The sequence below is a fragment of the Scyliorhinus torazame genome, chromosome 7, assembly GCF_047496885.1.
Source record: "Scyliorhinus torazame isolate Kashiwa2021f chromosome 7, sScyTor2.1, whole genome shotgun sequence".
Taxonomy (NCBI): domain Eukaryota; kingdom Metazoa; phylum Chordata; class Chondrichthyes; order Carcharhiniformes; family Scyliorhinidae; genus Scyliorhinus; species Scyliorhinus torazame.
Window position 1 is genome coordinate 242,090,522 of NC_092713.1, and position 23,332 is coordinate 242,113,853.

General features: G+C 50.1%; 1 protein-coding gene across 1 annotated transcript in view; it reads left to right on the top strand.

Moving 5' to 3' along the window:
- The window catches only part of unc5a (unc-5 netrin receptor A), a 900,708-nt gene that overhangs the window by 579,741 nt on the left and 297,635 nt on the right, over positions 1-23,332 (top strand). The window contains exon 3 of the mRNA XM_072512209.1: positions 15,042-15,185. Within this exon, the coding sequence (XP_072368310.1) occupies positions 15,042-15,185 (144 nt within the window). The remainder of the gene's footprint in view (positions 1-15,041; positions 15,186-23,332) is intronic.

Genomic DNA, 23,332 nt, shown 5'->3' on the forward strand with positions numbered 1-23,332 from the left:
TTTTCCGCACCCTCCATGCCTCCAAAATACGTCACTCCTCCGTTGCAAAGAAGGCCCAAGCCATCGTTGAAGCTGTGTGGCATTGGAGGCATTAGCTGGCCGGCAGGAAATTCACTCTCCTCACTGATCAACGGTCGGTTGCCTTCATGTTCAATATCACACAGCGGGGCAAGATCAAAAAGGATAAAATCTTGAGGTGGAGGATCGAGCTCTCCACCTGCAATTACGAGATTTTATATTGCCCCGGTAAACTCAACGAGCCCCCCGATGCCCTATCCCGAGGTTCATGTGCCAGTGCACAAGTGGACCGACTCCGGGCCCTACACGAAGGCCTCTGTCACCCAGAGGTCACCCAGTTCTTTCACTTCATTAAGGCCCGCAACCTCCCCTACTCTGTTGCGGACGTCAGGGCGGTCACCAAAGACTGCCAGGTCTGCGCGGAGTGCAAACCGCACTTCTACCGGCCAGACCAGATGCACCTGGTAAAGGCCTCCCGACCCTTTGAATGCCTCAGCATGGAATTCAAAGGGCCCCTCCCCTCGTCCGACCGAAACACGTACTTCCTTAACGTGGTCGACAAATACTCCAGATTCCCTTTCGCCATTCCATGCCCCGATATGACGTCTGCCACAGTCATACCATCTTCACTCTGTTCGCCTTCCCCGCTTACGTCCACAGCAACCAGGGATCCTTCTTTATGAGTGATGAACTGTGTCAATTCCTGCTTAGCATGGACATTGCCTCGAGCAGGACGACCCGCTACAACCCCCGGGGAAACGGGCAGGTGGAGAGGGAGAACGGGAAGGTCTGGAAGGCCATCCTGCTGGCCCTACGGTCTAAAAGTCTCCCAGTGTCCCGCTGGCAGGAGGTCTTCCCCGACGCCCTCCACTCCATCCGGTCGCTACTTTGCAACCCCCCATGAACGTCTCCTTGCCTTCCCCAGGAAGTCCACCTCCGGGGTTTCGCTCCCAACGTGGCTGGCAGCTCCAGGACCCATCCTCCTCCGCAAGCATGTGCGGCTGCACAAGGCGGACCCGTTGGTCGAGAGGGTACAGCTACTCCATGCAAACCCGCAGTACTCCGTGTCCATCCTTACCACATTTCGTAATGCTGTCATCCGTGCTAAGTTCGGTATGAACTTGCCTAGTGTGGTGGTATGTATTAGGGGTCATGTGGGACTGTGAAGCCGTGATACTATTGGCTGACAGATCCCGGGTCCTGGTTGGCTGCCGACTCCTGGCTCCGCCCTGAAGGCGGAGTATAAGAACCCGAGCTTCTCCCCGCAGCTTCATTCTGTTGCTGAGCTGCTGGGGACAAATCTCGCTTAATAAAGCCTGAATCGACTTCATCACTTCTCGTCTCTCTCGTAAGTCATTGTGCGCTACAATTTATTCAGCGAGCTTAAACGACTATGGAGCTCCAGATCGCCCCAGAATGCCTGCGGATCAGCCCCCACGCAGCGAACTCGGCAGCAGTATTTAAACACTGGCAAGCATGCTTTGAAGGCTACCTCCGAACGGCCCCCGGCCGATTCATAGAAGACCAGAAAATGCAGGTCCTGCATTCGAGGGAAAGCCCGGAAATTTACCCCCTCATAGAAGACGCAGAGGATTTCCCAACGGTGCTCGCATTGCTGAAGAGCATCTACGTTCGGCCCGTTAACCAGGTCTACGCGCGCCACCAACTCGCGACGAGACGGCAAAGTCCCGGAGAATCACTAGAAGAATTCTACGCCGCGCTGCTAATTTTGGGACGGGGCTGCAGCTGCCCGCCGGTGAACGCGATCGAACACACGGACATGCTAATTCGCGATGCATTTGTGGCTGGTATGAACTCTCCCCAAATCCGCCAAAGACTTTTAGAAAGAGAGTCGCTAGGACTCTCAGAGGCATGGGCCCTTGCAGCTTCCCTAGATGTGGCCTCGCAAAACGCCTGTGCCTACGGCCCCGACCGCGCGGCAGCCCCTTGGGCTCCGTGGACCCCCGTCGCGACAAACTCCTCCCCCCCTCGCAAGCTTGCGCGGTTAAAGCGCCAGACCATCCCGGGGGGGCCCGCTGCTATTTCTGCGGACAAGCGAAACACCCCCGGCAGCGCTGCCCGGCCCGCGCAGCTATTTGTAAAAGCTGCGGCAAGAAGGGCCATTACACTGTGTGTAACGTGTAACGGCAGTGTGCCGGTCCCGGGGGGCCGCCGCAATCCCCGGAGAAGAACGAACCCAGCACATCCCAAATGCTCCCCAACCCCCCCCAGTGCCCCATGTGCGACCCGCGGGTGCCGCCATTGGGTCCCGGGCACCACGAGGGGAGGATGGGCGCCGCCATCTTGTGACCCCCCAGCCACGTGCGATTAATGGGGGTGGCCATTTTGTCCACCCCCGACCACGTGCGATCCATGGGGGCGGCCATTTTGTCCACCCACGGCCGCGTGCGATTCATAGACGCCACCATCTTGGTTGACAACAAAGGACCCCAGCATCGACGGCTCCTCGGGGTCTGAAGAAGACGCCGCGACACTACTACCACGACTGGCTTCGGTGACACTGGATCAATCGCGGCCCCGGGCGCTCCAGACGACGACAACAACGGTGCTGGTCAACGGATACGAGACGCCATGCCTGATCGACTCCAGGAGCACTGAAAGTTTTATTCACCCAGACACGGTAAGACGCTGTTTTCTGACCATCCATCCAAGCACGCAAAAGATTTCCCTAGCTGCAGGATCCCACTCCGTAGAGATCAAAGGGTTCTGCATCGCGAACCTAACGGTGCAAGGGAGGGAGTTTAAGAACTACAGGCTCTATGTCCTTCCCCAACTCTGCGCGCCCACATTACTGGGATTAGATTTCCAGTGTAACCTGCAGAGCCTAACATTCCAATTCGGCGGCCCAATACACCCACTCACTATCTGCGGCCTCGCAACTCTCAAGGTTGAACCGCCGTCCTTGTTTGCAAACCTCACCTCGGATTGCAAACCCGTCGCCACTCGGAGCAGACGGTACAGCGCCCAGGACCGGATATTTATTCGGTCTGAAGTCCAGTGGTTGCCGAAGGAAGGCATAATCCAGGCCAGCAATCATCACTGGAGAGTCCAGGTGGTAGTAGTAAATACCGGGGAGAAGCAAAGGATGTTCATAGACTATAGTCAGACCATCAACAGGTACACGCAGCTAGATGCGTACCCTCTCCCCCGCATATCCGACATGGTCAATCGGATTGCCCAGTATAAGGTCTTCTCCACCGTGGACCTCAAGTCCGCCTACCACCAGCTCCCCATCCGCCCAGGTGACCGCAAGTACACCGCCTTCGAGGCAGACGGGCGTCTATACCACTTCCTAAGGGTCCCATTTGGTGTCACAAACGGGGTCTCGGTCTTCCAATGGGAGATGGACCGAATGGTTGACCAGCACGGGTTGCAGGCGACGTTCCCGTATCTCGACAACGTAACCATCTGCGGCCACGATCAGCAGGACCACGACGCCAACCTCCAAAAGTTCCTCCAGACCGCTAACGCCCTGAACCTCACATACAACGAGGAAAAGTGCATTTTTAGCACAAACCGGTTGGCCATCCTGGGATACGTAGTGCGCAATGGGATAATAGGCCCCGACCCCGAACGCATGCGCCCCCTTATGGAATTTCCCCTCCCCCACTGCTCCAAAGCCCTGAAACGTTGCCTGGGTTTCTTTTCATATTACTCCCAGTGGGTCCCCCAGTCTGCAGACAAGGCCCGCCCGCTAATACAGTCCATTACCTTCCCCCTGTCGACAGAGGCTCGCCAGGCCTTCAGCCGCATCAAAGCGGATATCGCAAAGCCCACGATGCGTGCCATCGATGAGTCCCTCCCCTTCCAGGTCGAGAGCGACGCATCCGACGTAGCTCTGGCGGCCACCCTTAACCAAGCGGGCAGACCCGTATCCTTTTTCTCCCGGACCCTCCACGCCTCAGAAATCTGCCACTCCTTTTTCTTGGGTGGAAAAGGAAGCCCAAGCCATAGTGGAAGCTGTGCGACATTGGAGGAATTACCTGGCCGGCAGGAGATTCACTCTCCTCACCGACCAACGGTCGGTAGCCTTCATGTTCGATAATGCACAGTGGGGCAAAATTAAAATGACAAGATCTTGAGGTGCAGGATCGAGCTCTCCACCTTCAACTATGAGATCTTGTACCGTCCCGGAAAGCTGAACGAGCCGTCCGATGCCCTATCCCGTGGCACATGTGCCAATGCACAAATAGACCGCCTCCAAGCCCTCCACGAGGACCTCTGCCACCCGGGGGTCACTCAATTCTACCATTTCGTAAAGTCCCGCAACCTCCCCTACTCTGTGGAGGAGGTCCGTACAGTCACCAGGAACTGCCACATCTGCGCGGAGTGCAAACCGCACTTTTTCAGGCCCGGATAGAGCGCACCTGATCAAGGCTTCCCGCCCCTTTGAACGCCTCAGTTTGGATTTCAAAGGGCCCCTCCCCTCCACTGACCGCAACGCATACTTCCTGAACGTGGTGGACGAGTACTCTCGTTTCCCCTTCGCCACCCCCTGCCCCGACATGACAGCGGCCACAGTCATTAAAGCCCTTGGCACCATATTCACACTGTTCGGTTGCCCAGCGTATATCCATAGCGACAGGGGGTCCTCCTTCATGAGTGACGAGCTGCGCCAGTTCCTGCTCAGCAAGGGCATAGCCTCGAGCAGGACGACCAGCTACAACCCCCGGGGGAACGGGCAAGTAGAGAGGGAGAACAGCGCGGTCTGGAAGACCGTCCTACTGGCCCTACGGTCCAGGGATCTCCCAGTTTCCCGGTTGCAGGAGGTCCTCCCGGACGCTCTCCACTCCATCCGGTCGCTGCTGTGTACCACCACTAACCAAACGCCTCATGAGCGCCTCCTTGGCTTCCCCAGGAAGTCCTCCTCCGGAACGTCGCTGCCGACCTGGCTGGCGGCCCCAGGACCCATCTTGCTCCGGAAACATGTGCGGGCGCACAAATCGGACCCGTTGGTCGAGAGGGTTCACCTTCTCCACGCGAACCCGCAGTACGCCTACGTGGCGTTGCCCGCCCGACGGCCGACAAGACACGGTCTCCCTGCGGGACCTGGCGTCCGACGGCAACACACACACACCCCTGACACCGATCATCCCCTCCCTGCCACCGGCGCACCCCGCGACTGCCCCCTTCTCGGGGGGATCGGTCCTCCTCCCGTGCCCACCCAGGAGTAAAACAGGAACAAACACCGAAACGCTCCCAGAGATGACAACGCCTGAACAAGCACCTGCACCACCACCGGGGCTGAGGCGATCGACGAGGAAGACCAGACCGCCCGCTCGACTCGTGAAATCCGCGTGACACCAAGAATGTTGTTGTAACAAAAAAAAATATTTTGCTAATATTGTAAATAGTTTTCACAAACTTGTACATAGCCCAGTGTAGGGCTAAAACTGTAGTAACATGTCCAAAATTTTCCTTCCAGGGCCAGCCTTGTAAACCCCGACCACCATGCGAACCACCACCCCGCCGGGTTCCTTTTTAACAAGGGGTGAATGTGGTGGTATGTATTAGGGGTCATGTGGGACTGTGAAGCCGTGATGCTATTGGCTGACAGATCCCGGGTCCTGGTTGGCTGCCGACTCCTGGCTCCACCCTGAAGGCGGAGTATAAGAACCCGAGCTTCTCCCCGCAGCTTCATTCTGTTGCTGAGCTGCTGGGGACAAGTCTCGCTTAATAAAGCCTGAATCGACTTCATCACTTCTCGTCTCTCTCGTAAGTCATTGTGCGCTACACCTAGGAAGTTGATGAATCCAAGAAACCTGAGCACCGCTTTCTTGTCACGTGGCCGCTGCATGTTCTGGATTGCCGTAATCTTTTCAGTATCCGGCTTCAACCCATGCTCTGATATTGTATCACCCAAGAAAGTCAGAGATGAGCTTGCAAAGATATACTTGGATCGGTTGAGTTTCAACCCAAATTGTGAATTCTTTTGAAGACTTGTCTTCATCGAGCAATATGGTCTTCCTCTGTTGTTGACCATAATATGATGTCATCGACATATACTCTGACACCTTCAATGCCCTCCGTCATCTGCTCCATAATTCTGTGAAATATTTTGGATGCAGAGATGATACCGAAAGGTATGCGATTATAGCAGTATCGTCCAAATGGTGTGTTGAACGTACACAACAGTCAGCTGGAAGCATCGAGCTGCATCTGCCAGAAGCGTTGTGAGAGATCAAGTTTGGTGAAGATGCGAGTGTTTGCCATTTCACTTGTTATCTCCTCTCGCGTGGGGATGGGGTAGTGTTCCCTGCAAATGTTTTTGTTCAGATCTTTGGGATCTAAACAGATTCTTGATGGCTTCTTGACACACACCAACGAGCTGACCCAGTCAGCCGACTGTGTGACCTTTGATATAATACCTTGAGATTGTAGACGTAGGAGTTCTGATTTTAGCCTGTCCCACAAGGGAGTTGGTAACCTCCTTGGTGGGTGAGTGAGAGGTTTTGCATCTTCTTTGAGCAGTATTTTGTATGTGATGGGCAACGTACCCATGCCACGAAAGACGTCAGGATACTCGCTGAGAAGCAGCTGGATGGCATCGTCCAGTCGGGATGAGGCATTCGTGTACATGAAAATTCTCTGTACCAGCTGCAAATCCTTGCAGGCTTGAGCACCTAACAGCGATGTTTTTACGTCGTCCACGATCTCAAGCATAGTCCTTTTGTGACCTTCTTATTGACTACTTGTAGATGGCATGATCCCCTTGAGGTGATCTTGTTGCCATTGTAGTCATTTAACTTGCATGCAGTAGGTATCATCTAGTGTGTCCCTGGGATGGATGCGAGATCTTTGCTTGTCATCAAGTTCGCGGACGCACCCGTGTCAAGCTTGAACGTAATAGGGAGCTGTTCACTTGCACCGTGGCACTCATTCTCTTGCGGAGTCAATGGCATTCACGTCTTCAGGAGTCGTGGCCGGCTCGTGCGGTTCCTCCGCCGAATGTATTATTCCGACGCAGTATGTGTCCTCCCAGGAGTGGAAATCTTCATGGTCGGAAATTTTTTTTTCAGGTGTTTGGTTTTCCATTGCATCCACTGTGCGAACCTTAAAGTTTCCATGTCTTTCTGTTGGAGAGTGATATTTTGCTGTTGACTGACACTGGGAGGCAAAATGATTCATTTTGGAGCACTTTAAACATCTTTTCACTTGTGCCGGACATTTCCCCTTTAAGTGTGCGATGCCACAGTGGTAACACGTCAATACGTTTGTGACGTCATGCGTAGGCAGCGATCGTGCATGTGCGAATCGCCCCTCTGGCTGGGTTCGGTACTTTGCATACTGCACATGCGCAGCTTCTTGCACATGCGCATACCGGGATCTCGACGGGTCACGTCTCTCGTGACTGTGCGCATGCGCACACAGGTTTGAATGGGAGCCGGCGGCCGGAAGAGGATGCCTGTGAGGATTGGCCACCATTTTAACGTCTTCCACCTCGTGGAGGATTTTCTCCATGTTTTTTTTCTCCAGAAACTCTAGGTACTGCTGTTTCTTTTGTTTTTGCTGTATGCACTTTGCTATGGTGGTTTTTAGAGTTAGATCATTTTGCTGCATTAGTGATTTCCTTAACTTTCCATCAGAGAGGCCATAGAATAATTGGTCTCTGATGATGGAATCTGTTACATCAGCATAGTTACAGCATTGTGCTAGTAATCGGAGATCTGTGACAAAATTAGAGATTGTCTCCCCGTTGTTTTGGAACCTGTTATGTAGATTAAATCTTTCCATGATTTAATTGGACTGTGTTTTACAGTGTCCGTCAAATTTTGCAATTATCACTTAAAAGGTAGTTTTGTCTTCATTGTCACCGTAAGTGAAAGAGTTATAAATGTCCACGGCTTGCTGGCCTGCCGTTGCTAGTAACAGCCCAATCTTTCTCCCATCTGAGGCTGCGTTTAAGTCATTAGCTGCCATGCATATTTGAAGTTGCTGTTTAAACATTTTCCAGTTACTATTTAAATTATTGGTAATTTTCAGCGGCCGTGAAAGTGGTGTGTGTTCCATCGGGTCGGTTGGTTGTCTGGGATCCAAATGCTGCGAAGTCTTCCACAATCGAGCTTTCGGCCCTTTACATTTTGTTTCCTTTCTTGTCTCTAACCTAATCTATCTAGTACTGTTCGATTAAAGCCAACCTTGTACCATGTTTTGTTACCTGTGTGGTAGGTAACATGTGCTACTCAATCCAGTTACAGCAGAGGCTCCCGGAAGAAGGCTCAAAGTCGTTCAGAAGTTCATGTAAGGTTTATTGAGTAACAGAACTTAACAACTGCGTGAGTTCTTACTTTAAGATCTATACTAGTAGAAAGGTTACAACTTTTACATACGACAACTAGACCTGACCACACTAGCAGCCCTGAGCTAAATCTCTGCTTCTGCTCTCCTCACAGTCTAATCAGCCCAAGAGGCCGGAGGGCTGCTTGCTTCTCCTTTTATACCTGCCAGTGCTGCCCCCTAGTGATCTTTGCATTTCCTATCAACCCCTTCTGCACATACCCATGTAAAGATCACTACACTGGTCACTTTTTTTGTCCTCTGAATCACACCTTCAGCAACCAGTGGCTTGCTCCAGGACACTTTATGTGTTCACATGATTCCAGTTAAATTTTTCCTCTGTTTAGTGGTATGGCTCTTCTCAAGTGTCACCAGCTACATCCTTGTCTGCAGTTAGCCACCTTCTGACACTGCTAACAATTGCAGAGAACTGTAGGAGATGTGACTTGTGCAGGATGAAGGCATCAAGGCAGCTTCAGATATCTCGGGAAATATTCCCTGGATCATATGTCAGCTGAATATTGAGGGGGCGGGATCTCTTCTGACTGACAAAACTGCTGGCTGATTTGGGGAAGCCTTGATTCCATGTGTACACAGTTTGTGACTTCCTGTAACTTGGGGAATCCAGCTGCTGCAGCAAATCCAAGAACCCTCTCATTCTGACAGGTGTCACAGTAGGTGAATGATCATAATGAACTTGGCATCAATCCCCAAGGAGATGCATTGTTGACAGCAGATTGTGAAATCCTGTGGATTTCACCAGCAGATCCCTGGAAGGATACAAAGGTGAAGAAATTCTGGGGTGTGGTGACAGTGACAGTAACTGGTAATGCATGTCCACCTGGTCCCACTAAGAAAGAGATCTCAATCCAAGAGGCTGCAGATGTCAGCAATAACCTGCTATGAAGGCCTGAGGCTTTGATACTCTGTCATGTTGAGAAAGCTGAAGCGCTGAGAGTAAAGCCTCTGCTGGAATTATCACGTCCTTCAAGTGGTGTCCATTACCTTGGTCCAGTGTAGTGGAATGTGGCTGAGCAGATGACTGGTACTCCTCAGAGATCCAAGGAAGATCTGCAAAAGCTGCTCTTATGTTGCAGTGAAGGCTGATGGCAGCGAAGGATAACTCAAATTGAATAAAGTCTGAAGTAGCAGAAACTACTTCCAGGAGAAGCCCTGTCAGCACAAGCCTTTCACATAGGCAGGAACAGCAATGCAGTTTCAACCTGTAAACACTTCCCAACCTGGCAATTACACAAAACAATGAACCTTTCTTGTTCTCTTTCCTTCTTGACCCTGACTAATTTCATGCGGCTCAGGAAACTCATGCACTGCCTGCTAAAGTTGGAATGTGGTGTTAAAGTTTTAATTACCTCTTAGGTTATTAAAATTAGATATCCAGCATCTCCCCAGGGTCCCACATGCCTCCGAACATGTCCTGTTAAAAGCCAAAAGTGAGTGTGAAGAAGTTGGGTTTGCAAAACGTGACATTTTTTTGAGAACTTTTCCTCCCCACCCAACAGCCGAAATCACCTACCACTTCGCAATGACAATTCTGCTTGTTCTATTTGCATCTTATTCTAGCTTTTGTACAATCCAATTGTTTTGTGATGTTTGAGGTGTTTGGAGTGGTATTATACAGTGGCCATTTTGTCTATGGCACATGCTGGCTTTAATTTTATGATAACAGTGCTAGGAGCTATTTGGGCCTCTGTTTTCACCATATCATAGAATCATAGAATTTACAGTGCAGAAGGAGGCCATTCGGCCCATAGAGTCTGCACCGGCCCTTGGAAAGGGCATCCTACCTAAGCCCACTCCTCCACCCTATCCCCGTAACCCAGTAACCCCATCTACCCTTTTTGGACACTAAGGGCAATTTATCAAGGCCAATCCACCTAACCTGCTCATCTTTGGACTATGGGAGGAAACCGGAGCACCCGAAGGAAACCCACGCAGACACAGGGAGAATGTGCAGATTCCACACAGTGACCAAGCCGGGAATCGAACATGGGACCCTGGACGTGTGAGGCAATTGTGCTAACCATTGTGCTGCCCTATCATGGAGACCCCTTACCTTATTTTATTTTATTCATTTTTACAGGATGTGGGCTTCGCTAGCTAGGCTAGCATTTATCGCCCTCGCTAATTGCCCTTGAGAAGGTGGTGGTGAGCTGCCTTCTTGAACCGCTGCAGTCCATGTGATGCAGGCACATCCACAGTGCTGTTAGGGAGGGAGTTCCACAATTGTAACTCAGCGACAGTAAAAAAACAGTGTTATATTTCCAAGTCAGGATGGTGGAACTTCCAAGTGGTGGTGTTCCCAGGCATCTGCTGCCCTTGTCCTTCTAGATGGCAGTACTCATGGGTTTGGAAGGTGCTGCCTAAGGAGCTTTGGTGAATTCCTGTAATGCATCTTATAGATGGTAACACTGCTGCTACTGTTCTTCGGTGGTGGAGGGCATGAGTGGTTGTGGAAGAAGTGCCAACCAAGTGGGCTGCTTTATTCTGAATGGTGTCGCGCTTTTTGAGTGTTGTCGGGGCTGCACTCATCCAGGCAAGTGGGGAGTATTCCATCACACTCCTGATTTGTGCCTTGTAGGTGGTGGACAGACTTTGGAGAGTCAAGAGGTGAGTTACCTGCCGCAGGATTCCTAGCCTCTGACCTGCTCGTGTAATCACAGTATTAGTATGGCTAGTCCAGTTCAGTTTCTGATCATTGGTAACCCCCAGGACGTTGATCGATGGGGATTCAGTGATGGTAATGTCATTGAATGTCAACAAGCGATGCTTATTGGAAATGGTCATTGCCTGACACTTGTATGGCATGAAGGTTACTTGCCACTTGTCAGCCCAAGCATGGATATTGTCCAGGTCTTGTTGCATTTGCACGTGGACTGCTTCAGTGTCTGAGGAGTTGCGAATGGTGCTGAACATTGTGCAATCATCAGCAAACATCTCCACATCTGACCTTCTGTTGGAAGGAAGATCATTGATGAAACAGCTGAAGATGGTTGGGCCTAGGACACTACCCTGAGGAACTCCTGCAGTCCCGGAATTGAGATGACTGATCTGCAACAACCTCAACTGTCTTCCTTTATGCCAGGTATGACTCCAACCAGTGGAGAGATTTCTCCCTGATTCCCATTGACTCCAGTTTTGCTTGGGTTCCTTGATGCCATATTCAATCTAATGCAACCTTGATATCAACCTTGAAAAGCAGTAACTCTCACCTCACCTCCAAAATGGCAGCAGGACTCTGGATCCAGAAATCCTGCCACTATCTTTGACAGATCTTATTTTCACCAGCCGTAGTGTGGACTGATCCGATCTCTTCACACATCTTCACCTGATGCCTGTGTCCATGTAATTACATTGTGCATTTTATGTTTGCCCTATTATGTATTTTCTTTTCATGTACGGAATGGTCTGTTTGAGCTGCAGGCAGAACAATACTTTTCACTGTACCTCGGTACACGTGCCAATCAACTAATCCAATCCAATTTGAAGTTGTACTCCCATTTCCGACAGATCTTATTTTCCAGCTGGTGGAAAGGTGGGGAAGGGGACAGGATGTTACTCAGACAGGGGATTCCCCAAATTTGCAGTGCTATTTGAACTCAATGCTGAGTTCAAATAGACCTTTTTTCACTGGAGTTAGGCCCGTTTCCCACAGTTTGTATAACTTACAATTTTTAAGAGTGAACATGAATGCTTATAAAAGGTGGATGAGGTCTGTGGAACTGTCAAATTATTTAAATCTCCCCTTTAAATTTTTGAGAAAAAAAAGCCTGCTCTGACTCTGGGTTGGGGAAAAAAAGTGCTGCAATTTCAATACCTATTGCTTTCAATATCAATTGCTTTCACAATCTATTGTTATCATAGTGGATTTTCTGGCTGTAAATTCACAGTTTGATAGATAGCTCCGAGGGGTTTCTAAGGGATTAGCTACCTTTGATGCAGAGCTATGAATACAAATGTTTGTGGGCAGCATGGCAGCACAAGTGGATAGCACTGTGGCTTCACAGCGCCAGAGTCCCTGGTTCGATTCCCCGCTGGGTCACTGTCTGTGCGGAGTCTGTACGTTCTCCCCGTGTCTGCGTGGGTTTCCTCCGGATGCTCCGGTTTCCTCCCACAGTCCAAAGATGTGCAGGTTAGGTGGATTGGTCATGCTAAATTGCCCTTCGTGTCCAAAAAAGTTAGGAGGGGTTATTGGGTTACGGGGATAGGGTGGAAGTGAGGGCTTAAGTTGGTCGGTGCTGACTCAATGGGCCAAATGGCCTCCTTCTGCACTGTATGATCTATGTTCTATGTTTGTTTTTATAAGGGGTTACGTTCTCAAGGGGATTTGAATTTATTGAATGTGTCTTTATCAATTAGTTTTTTTTAATAGTGAAGTCTGGAATATATACTTAGAGCTTTATTTTATTGCATCTCACTATGGCTCCTAAGATCTTCCCATGATGGACATTGGCTGAGTTGGCATGCAGGATATAAGGGTAAAAGGCAATGGGTGGCGCCATAAGTTAGCATAGGGGCTATAAGGGCTCATATGGGAGGGGTAGAGTGGCATGGGCTAGCATGGAGGGTATGAGGGCCTATTGGTGTGATTGGGGGCATAGGTTGGCATGGATGGGGCATGGATGGAGAATGGGTGGGTATGTGAGGGCCAGCAGGCCTGATTGCTTTATTACAACTGGGATGAAGTCCCAGAGCACCTTTTAACCAGCTCGCTTCGACGCTCAGCAGCCTCTGTGGCTGCCTCTGAACTCTTTCCGGGTCAGTGGGTCCAAATCCAGCACATAAGTCCCTTGGAATAGCCAATCGGGGCTGATTTTTCTGAGGTGGGTTTGACAAGTTGGAAAATTTCTCCATTCTATGCACCATCTCTGGAGTGAAAATCTGGGTCATGTTGTTGCTATGAGAGGCTTCTGCCCAGACTTTCAAACTGTATGCTATTAACCCAGCAGATTTGGCATACATGAGGGAGTTGAGGGAAGGTCATCTAAATGTAATGATAAGTACTTCCAATTCCATTGTCAAAAATGCAATAGATCAACTTCATTGGAGAAGACAATTTCTCGACACTTGTTAAAAGTGATGTCAAAAAGGTAGACGAGAATGGAGTAGAAAGGTGACTGATTTCAGGAGCTTTTATACTGGAAGAATAAATGTAAGGTATTATTCTAAAACCTGTGAACTGCATTAAGTCCCATCACACATGTTTGTAAGGAAGAAACAAGACAAAACATTTAATTATGTTCAAACAGTCTAGACACAGGTCTCAGGTCAATGAATTAATCAATGCATAGGCAACTTGATAATGCCTTTTTATTTTCAGAGAGCATTGATCAGAAGCCCTTCACAAGAAGGTTTCTGTTGTTTCCAAATATCTTGCTTTTATCATCACAATTCAACAGAATGGCCATTGAATGTTGTGGAACAGAAGATCGAGTATACTCGGTGACAGGGTCACAAACTGGTCATGATGTTTTAGAGATGTTCTTTTCTGAAGAGTTCTCTTCAACTGAAAATTTGACATTGGCACAATCAAGCAGGAGTCAGAAAGCTTGGAAATCTAATCTATACTTTAATTGTTTTTCTGATCTATTGTAACATAAATGTGTGGGTTTTCTTTCCAAGCAGAAGCTGGATTCTCCAGTCCCCCAGCCGTGTTTTTCTCGGCGGTGCGCCGTTCGTTGGCGGCAGGATTCTATACTCCCGTTGCATGTCAATGGGATTTCCCATTGAAGCCACCCCCACGCCGCCGGGAAACCCGGGGACGGGGGTGTGCGGCCGGCGGGAAAAGTAAATCGTAACAGCCGGAGAATTCTGTCCCAGATAAATGTGACTCTCTTTGCAACTGTTTTTAAATTTTGCTATTCCTTTTTATAAAATAACTATTCTTTGAAAATCCGACTATCGGGTATTTATTTATACAAAGGATAATATTAATTTATTATTAACATTGATTCATTTACAGAACATGGGCCTGAACCATTTCTCGATCATTAGGTATTCATTATTAAAGATTAAATACACAATCATAGACTAGTTTTCCAAGAACAAAATCATGTTCTCCCCTTTGCTTCCACATCAGGAGGCCATGTAATGTCAAAAAAAATAAACTAAACTAAAGCACAATGTTTATTGCAATTATGTACAATAATTGCCATAATTTCAAAGGTTTTTTGTGTCAACTACATGGTCTGAAAATCATACTTCAGCAGTACATCTCATCCAGGAAACCTGTACTCCTCAGAAGGACAGGCAGAGCAAAAGAATTGGATACCACCCCGTGCATCATTCCCTCCCAAATCACACATCATTCTGTCTTGTAAATTCACCACCTTCCCTCCACAATTGTTCGATAAATAGGCAGACGTTTCTACCTAAAAGGCATTGGTGGAGCAATTTGGCCATAAAGACTGCAGTTTATTCAGGAGTTGTGTTCTCATAGCAACTAGAGCGATAAAATAGATGCCAGCTTTCCACACTGCCACCCAGAACCTGGGAGCAATTTTTCAATAAATCTTGACTTAAATTAAATATAAAACCCATGTGATGATATGTGTGTTTAAATTAAACTATAGATTTTATGTGAAAATTCTCCAATTGATGGACAATGCAGCTGTGTTTAACACATTATTGTGACTCACATCCTTCATGGTAAAAGAAGTTAGAACTGATGTATCGGGTTTTAATAACACCATTGTTACTGCCCACAGGACTCGTGGTACTACAAGTTAGAACTGATATTTCACGGCAGCAAATCGAGAAGGTGTTCGGTTTAGAAGAATACTGGTGCCAATGTGTAGCGTGGAGCACTACAGGCACGACTAAAAGCCGAAAGGCTTTTGTTCGCATTGCATGTGAGTATCCAAACTTACCTCATAGAAACAACTTGTACATCAGAGTATTTTAAGATTGTTGACATTTTTTATTATGCTTTTGAAAAGCGCTTAGTCTGGTTCAGTTGGTTGCACCCTGGTCTGTGTCGGGAATTTGTTGCATTGTGACCCACTCTAAGACCTGAGCACATATTGTAGATTTGGATTTCAACACTGTACTTATGGGGCTGGTTTTTACACTTTCTGTTGGGGTAAGGGAGTCGGAGTGGTGGGATCGCTTGCATGCTCACCGCCTCAACATGGCGAATCAAGCACTGGACAGCTAATTAGAGAGTGCACAGCGAAAAAGTGTCCTTGGAGGAGGGGGGGGGGGGGGCGGGGGGGGGTGTGAGGGGGGGTGCTCCAAGCCCAATTGGTTTTAATTCCACTAATTGTGTATGGTGATAGAAAAAGTCTGAAGCTTGTCTTAAACCTTCAGCAGGTTATATTTCCAAACAACTCAGCAGAGAGATAGGGGGTGCGATTCTCCGTTGGCTGACGCTGAAATCGGGAAATACAATTAGGTAAGAATAGGTTCCAATGCCAAAATCGCAATTCTCCGTCACCTCAACAGCAGTCCGGAACGTACGTACAGTAAACACCGTTTGCATATCATTAGCGGGCATGACCCAGTATTCTCCGGCGCCTCCGCGATTCTTCGCCTCCGATAGAGCGAGTTCCTGACACCACGGTTCACTTGTGCTTTTAAAAATTGTCAACCCGGCGTCAAGGCTGATGAGGGAGAGAGAGGAGGTAGGACACAGAGGCACGACCATGGATTGCTGGGCTGGATACTGGCTGGGGTGGGGTGGGGAAGGTCCCTGCCAGGGCCGGGGAGGGCGGGAAGGGACGGGGTAGGCTGTGTGGCTGGCTGACCCCCCCCCCCCCACGTGACTCACACAGTGTCCAGTCATTGACCATCATTGCTGCGGCCTGCAAGGTAGCCATCTTGCTGCGCTCCCCACTGCCCAGCCACCTTGGCCCCTGGTTCTGCAGAGTGACACTGGCGTTGTGGGTGCCCCCACCCTCCCACCCCACTCTGCGCCATACCCCTCCCTAACCTGGCAGCCACCTGCCGGTGGGGGATCAGGCAGCCCACCCAGGTCAACTGTCACAATGGGAGCGGGTAGCAGCCTCCGTCCTGGACCAGGGTACAGTGTCATCTGCCTCTCTCCAAGTCAGTGTAAACTGATTTGTGCCAATAAAGATTATTATTACATTAATATTGCAATGAAGTTACTGTGAAAATCCTCTAGTCACCACACTCCGGCGCCTGTTCGGGTACACGGAAGGAGAATTCAGAATGTCCAATTCACCTAACAAGCATGTCCAATTCACCTAACAAAGACGTCTTTCAGGATTTGTGGGAGGAAACCGGAGCACCCGGAGGAAACCAACCCAAACACGGGGAGAATGTGCAGACTCTGCACAGACAGTGACCCAAACGGAAAACGAACCCAGGTCCCTGGCGCAGTGAGGAAACAGTGCTAACCACTATGCCACCGTGCAGGAGGCGGCGTCAGTGGGCATCCAGCCTAGATGTGAAAGATGGCAGGGCCTGCAGCAATCAAATGAAAGTGGGGAGACACTAGGTGGGTGCAAAAAGTGGCATTTAATACATATTAACATAAGTGCCCACTATTTAACTGTGCCTAACATCACCCGTGCCGGTGTGATACCATAATTTCTTAAGCTGCCTAACACCAAGGGTACGTCTTGGTGTTTGCCCAAAACGACAGCTCAGGTGGAGGCAGTCTGCTGTCTACCATGCCCTGTTGCCTGAGATGACCGTGGTGTATTCATCTGGAGGGCTGAGACCTGGAGGGCTTCTGCCTGCTTTCGGGCAGCACGGATGTAGTAGTGCTACCCTCTTTGGGGGATCAGTCACAATGTTGGGGGATCAGATCGCCTGGACACCCCCAGGGTCTCCTAGGTGGAAGGTCTGTGCTGCGCACCAGCCGGTCCTCATTCCTGTGGGTGCCTGGTGGCTCCTGGGGTCCTCCACGGGATAGTGGAGCAGCTGGAGTGAGATTCAGGAGCCCCTCCATCCTTTGGAGCTGGCATGCATGGATGCCCACAAGTGCCTATACCATGCAGCTGATGCTCTGTACCATGCAGCTCATGGAGTGCATGCCCTGAGCCATGGGGTGCCTGTCATGCACCAAGACCTCCACTGCAGGCGCCACCCCTTAGTGTAGCCCTGGTTGCCTCAGAATGCCGGCACCATTTCCTCAGAGGGACACTGACAACCCTTCCTGATGTTCCCGACTCTGCCTTTGTCGTTCAAGCAGCTGAGGAATGACTGAGTCCAGGGGCACGTCATCAGACCGAGGCTCAGCCTGCCTACTAACAGCATCTACCAATATGTGAGTCTCTGCGCTGATGGAGGGTACGGGTGACAGCTGTGACATCTCATCCATGCAAACTCCCGAGAATTCTTTCTTGTAGCTGTTGTCATCTATGGTTTCCTGTGCCCTACTGGAGGATGGCCGAGCTGGTCGACTGATTTACCTGCAAGGTAAGGGAGATAGCATTAGTGCATGGCAACAGCATAAGGATAGGAGAGACATAACCCATGTGAGGGTAAATAATGGCTGCATGTGTTGAGGGTTCTCACTTTTATCTCTTGCCTCCCACCTTAACCCCAGCACAGGCGTGGTCACACTCCTCTCCAGTCAGCTTCAGGGCTCTCTCCTCGAAGGGAGTGAGGATTTTTAGTTCGGGCATGATTCCGTTCTGCAGTGCTCGCTGCTTCCTATTGTGCTCAAGCTTGTCCTGCAGTAAGACAGATGGGGAGAGTGTAAATAGAATGCGTGTTGGGTCAGATGTTAATGAGGCCTGCCATGTTTGTTTGTTGAGTGGGAGCAGGAATGCGAAGAGGAGTGGAGCCACACGATGGAGGTCATTCATCTTCTTCCTGCGCTGATGTCCCGTTCGCCTGTGCAATGAGCTGGCACCCACCAGCGCTGCCACTGCCTTCCATGAGGGATTGATGACCTTCCTGCCAGGCCTTCTGCTGGTATGAGGGTGCAGGATGTCACGCCTCTGCTTCACCCCACCCAGCATCTTTGTGAGGGCTCCCTCTGAAAACCTGTTAGTGGTGTCGTGGTCCCCTCAGTTTCAGCTGAAACCGACACTTAGGCATAATAATGGAAAATTCCACATGTGTTTCGAAGTTTCTCATAATTTTACATTTACATCTTTACATTTTCATTGCAAGACACAAAGTATCAGAATCATTAGAAATGCTCAAAGATGTTGAGAAATTATATTGCAGTGATTTTACTGAGTTGCAAAAATGACATGTTAAATTTTTCATAGCACACCACTTACAAATGAATACATAATTTTTAAAGCTCAGATGCTGTATAACTGTGCTCCCAAATTAGTTTAGTAAATTCCAATTACTGCTCCCTTCAGCAGCTACACACTTCACACAGAGGGCGGGATTCTCCACTCCCGCGCCCAAGTGCCCAAGCCGTCGTGAACGCCGTCGAGCTTCACGACGGCGCGAAACGGCCCCTATCCCGACCGATTCGGGGCCCGATAATGGGCTAGGCGTGGGGCCGCATCATCTACACGCGCCAAGCCTTGACTCTGCGTAAAGGCGTAAAGGCGCCACCCCACATTTGAGGTACCCCCCGGTGCAGGATCCCCCCCCCCCCAGCCCCGCAGGCCACCCCCCCAGCATTCCCGCGCTGTTCCCGATGGCAGCAACCAGGTGTGGACGGCGCCGGGGGGAACCCGCCGTTTTGGCCTGGCCGCTCGGCCCATCCGGGCCTGAGAATAGCAGGGGTGCCAGAGAATCGGCATTTTGGGTGTCTCGGGCGATTCTCTGGCCTGCGGCCCGCGGAACTCGACGGGGCCGTTCCCGCCGCTTGGGAGAATCGTGGGAGGGCGTCGGACCGGCGTCCCGGGAAATTCTGGCGGCCCAGGCGATTCTCCCAAACGGCGCGGGAGTGGAGAATCGTGCCCAGAGTATTCCAACATCAGCATAAGGGGAATAAATGTTTATAGTTGATTCTCCTATTATCCCATAGTTTTATTTGATCCTAACCATTAAAAAAAAACATTCAAGCAGTATCAAGTTAACTTCGAGGAAATTTATCATCCACTTCCTTGAAGTTTCTGATTTCCAGGCTTGCTGCTGCTTGCTTCTTTCAAACTGCAGCATGTTGTGCTGCAGCAAAATCCTTTTCAGGTCAGCAGTAAGATTGTAAGATTGCACTTGTCCAGCTTTGAAACTAATATCATTGATTGTTTTTAGTGTTAATATTTTCCACGATGTCTGTGGAAGGTCTGCGCAGGCAGTGTGTACTGAGACAACTTAGTCTGCTCAAATCTTGTCATTTAGATTGTAGACTGAAGCAACACTGGCACTATGGTAGATGCACAAAAGACCTGTCTGAAAGCCAGCACTTTTGGTGAAATGGACTGCCTCTGACAGGTGCAATACTGCTGTACTCGCAGGTTAGATTTGCTGACAATAACACTGCCATTGAAAGTGAGCTCTTATTGTTAAATTCAGTGTTAGGCAACCTGCTGATGTCAATATTCTGCAGAATGTTGTTTGAAATCGCCTCTTCCACATTTGGAAATGAGACAGTGCAATGTAAATGAAAATGACACAGGAGCCCAGAATGTCCAGCCAGCAAGAGAGCAAGCAGGGATGTTTGTCAGCATTAATTTCAAAACTCTTTCCACTGTCAAGAGGATTTTTTTGCAGAAGGTTGCAGGTTTAGGAAGGCATGCCATGAAAGTCAGATGGCAGACATACTATTGTGCTAGTGACTGGACATATGTATGTAGTGAACTCTGTATATCAATATACATGATCAATGTATGTAAAACTAGTACAGTCAATTCAACACTAGGGGCGGGATTCTCCGACCCCCCCGCCGGGTCGGAGAATCCCCGGGGGGAGGCGCGAATCCCACCCCGACGCTGCTGCCGTATTCTCCGGCGCTGTTTTTTGGGCGGGGGCAGGATTCCCGCCACGCCGGTCGGGGATCGTTGGCAGCGGCCCCCCCCCGGCAATTCTCCGAGCCCCGATGGGCCGAGCGATCGTCCATTTTTGGACAGTCCCGCGTGAATCACTCAACTCACGCACCGGAGGGACCTGGCAGGTGAGTATGCGTGGGTGGTCTTCGGGGGAGGGCGCGGGGGGATCCGACCCCATGGGGGGTCCCCCACGGTGGCCTGGCCCGCGATCAGGGCCCACCGATCTGCGGGCAGGCTTGTTCCGTGGGGGCGCTTATTTCTTCCGCGCCGGGCCCTGTTGGGCTCCGCCATATTACCCGGGGGCCGGCAGGAAGAAGAGAACCCCCCGCGCAGGCGCGAAAAACGTCGGCCGGTCTGCACGTGCGCGTATCACAGCGGCCATTCCGCACATGCGCGAGATCACGCCGGCTGTTCCATACATGCGTGAACTCGCCGGCCCTTCGCCGCTGGCTGCAGCCACTCTGGCGTCCACCTAGCCCCCTAGAAAGGTGAGAATTCCTCACCTTGGGGGGCCATTAACGCCGGAGTTGTTGCCGCCGGTTTTTCCGCCGGCGTGGGGACTTAGTCCCCAGAAGGAAGAATCCCGGCCCCGATGTCTCACTATCAGATGGTATAAGAAAGACTTTCCTGCTCTTTCTGAGAGAGTGTGCTTCAGGAGAGTGAACAGCCAAGTCATAGGATAGCTAGAGAGAGAGGTTATAAGTTATTTCATTATTACATTGCATAGTTAGTTATTTTTACTGTATTTTATTTCTTTTACTAGTTGAATGTTAAGTACAAAGGACTCACAAATATTATTTATATTACTCAATAAATTAGTTCATCTTTACAAGAAGACTATTGTTCATTTCATCAGCTCAGCTGGTTCAAAGAGTAATATACACAAGGCAATATAACAATGTACACACGTACAGTTCCTGGAACTGATCCAGAATCGCATACTTATACGCAGGTTCGGCTGTGGCATCTGTTGCATTGAGACTTGCGGACAAGGTGGCCACAACTCTTGACTTTTATACCTCCAGCTGCTTCCAGACAAACAGAGGGAATGTCTGCCACATCAGTTAATTTTCTGTCCAGTGATGAATCAGGGACAGATACATTATACTGTATCTTAGAGCCAACATTGTCATCACCCTCTGCATAGAGACAGTCACATGACAGGTCTGCCTGATTACACTGTGTGCTGGATTTCCCCACCACAGATATTCATTGATGGCAGCGCATGAAAAACTATGCTCACTGTACAAGTCTAATGGCCACACAAACAGGAAGAGACATCAACTCAAAGTACAACTAGTTAGTTCCAGATAAAACATACCAGGTAATAGAATACCTGCTTCTGACAACAGGGCTGCTATTTTATGACATTCATCCACTTCTAATATAAAGTTGAAGGCAAGCTGCAATGATTGCTCCTTGATGACCATGGATATTGACCAGGGGCGTCATTCTCCGACCCCCCCGCCGGGTTGGAGAATCGCCGGGGGCTGCCGTGAATCCCGCCCCCGCCGGTGGCCAAAGTCTCCGGCACCGGATATTCGGCAGGGGCAGGAATCGGGCCGCGCCGGTTGGCGGGCCCCCCCGCTCGATTCTCCGGCCCGGATGGGCCGAAGTCCCGCCGATAAATTGCCTGTCCCGCCGGCGTGGATTAAACCACCTATTGAACGGTGGGACAAGGCGGCGTGGGCGGGCTCCAGGGTCCTGGGGGGGGCGCGGGGCGATCTGGCCCCGGGGGGTGCCCCCACGGTGGCCTGGCCCGCCATGGCGGAGGCGGAAGAGACTCCCTCCACTGCGCATGCGTGGGAAACTGTCAGCGGCCGCTGACGCGCCGCCCAGGGATGTCATTTCCGTGCTAGCTGGCGGGGCAACAAAGGCCGTTTCCGCCAATTGGCGGGGCGGAAATTCCTCCGGCGCCGGCCTAGCCCCTCAATGTTGGGGCCCGGCCCCCAAAGATGGGGAGCATTCCGCACCTTTGGGGCGGCGCGATGCCCGTCTGATTGGCGCCGTTTTGGGTGCCAGTCGGCGGACATCGCGCCTTTTCGGGAGAATTTCGCCCCTGATCTCTAGCTATTTCACATTTTTTGTGGTGGGGCAGGCATAGATCCAATCAGGTGCAACTGCATACCTTTTGTAGATTCCAGGATCAGTAAGGACCATTAACATAAGCATCTTCAATCATTACGTTATTCAACATATCAAGGCTCCTGGCAATGCTGCGCTCCCCCAGCGTGTTCAAGTTAATATTGCCTCCTGCACACTCTACAACTTTGTAATGCAAAGAGGACTAACTATGACGGGAAAAAAGATGAACTTGCAATTAAACCTAGGGCAGGACTTGTGCGTAAATATTATCAAGTGGCAGTATGGAGGGGGCGGGAAGGAATTGTGAGGACTTGTGTTGGAACGGCTCCCTGATGCGGGCACGCAAACAATGGGACTTTCTGCTAGCATGATTAAAGTCCCAATTAAGGACTATTTTAAGGGGCTGCTGTCATTTTGCAAATAACCGGGCTGACCACCAGCTTAATAGAGGCAGCCTCGCTGTGGCAGTGAAGGTGGCCAGTGGAATTAGTGCCGGGTTTCTCCGCCGAACCCCAAATATCTTATTTTTTAAAATTTACTTGGCCAAGCTTGTGCCGACCCCAATGGGGATTCTGATGGTACAGAACTGTTCACCTTCTGATTGGGCCAGAAGCAACAGGAGCCTGCCCGCCATCTTTAACTGGTCACACAACAGTTAACTGTACCAAATTCCTCATTATACAAGCTGTCATAATATGCGCGAGTATATCATGATGCAGACACACACTGATGGACACACAGTGGGACCAATTAACACACACAACACCGCAGCCAATCACCAGTTAGAGCACACGCACTAGCTAGTAGGACAAAGCTCACAGCCTGCAGCACAGACATTCACCATGTGCTGAGTGCATCGACTGCTTAGGACAAGGCAAAGGCCTTTAGTTAAAGCTAATATCGTGATAACGCACAGTCAGAGTATGTTAAACAGTTAATGATTCAATAAAATAGTGTTGCACTATTTCAAGTGTTGGTGACCTGTATGTGTTCCACGGATCCAGAGCGCCCAACACAACACAAGCCACAAAGGATTTACTCAT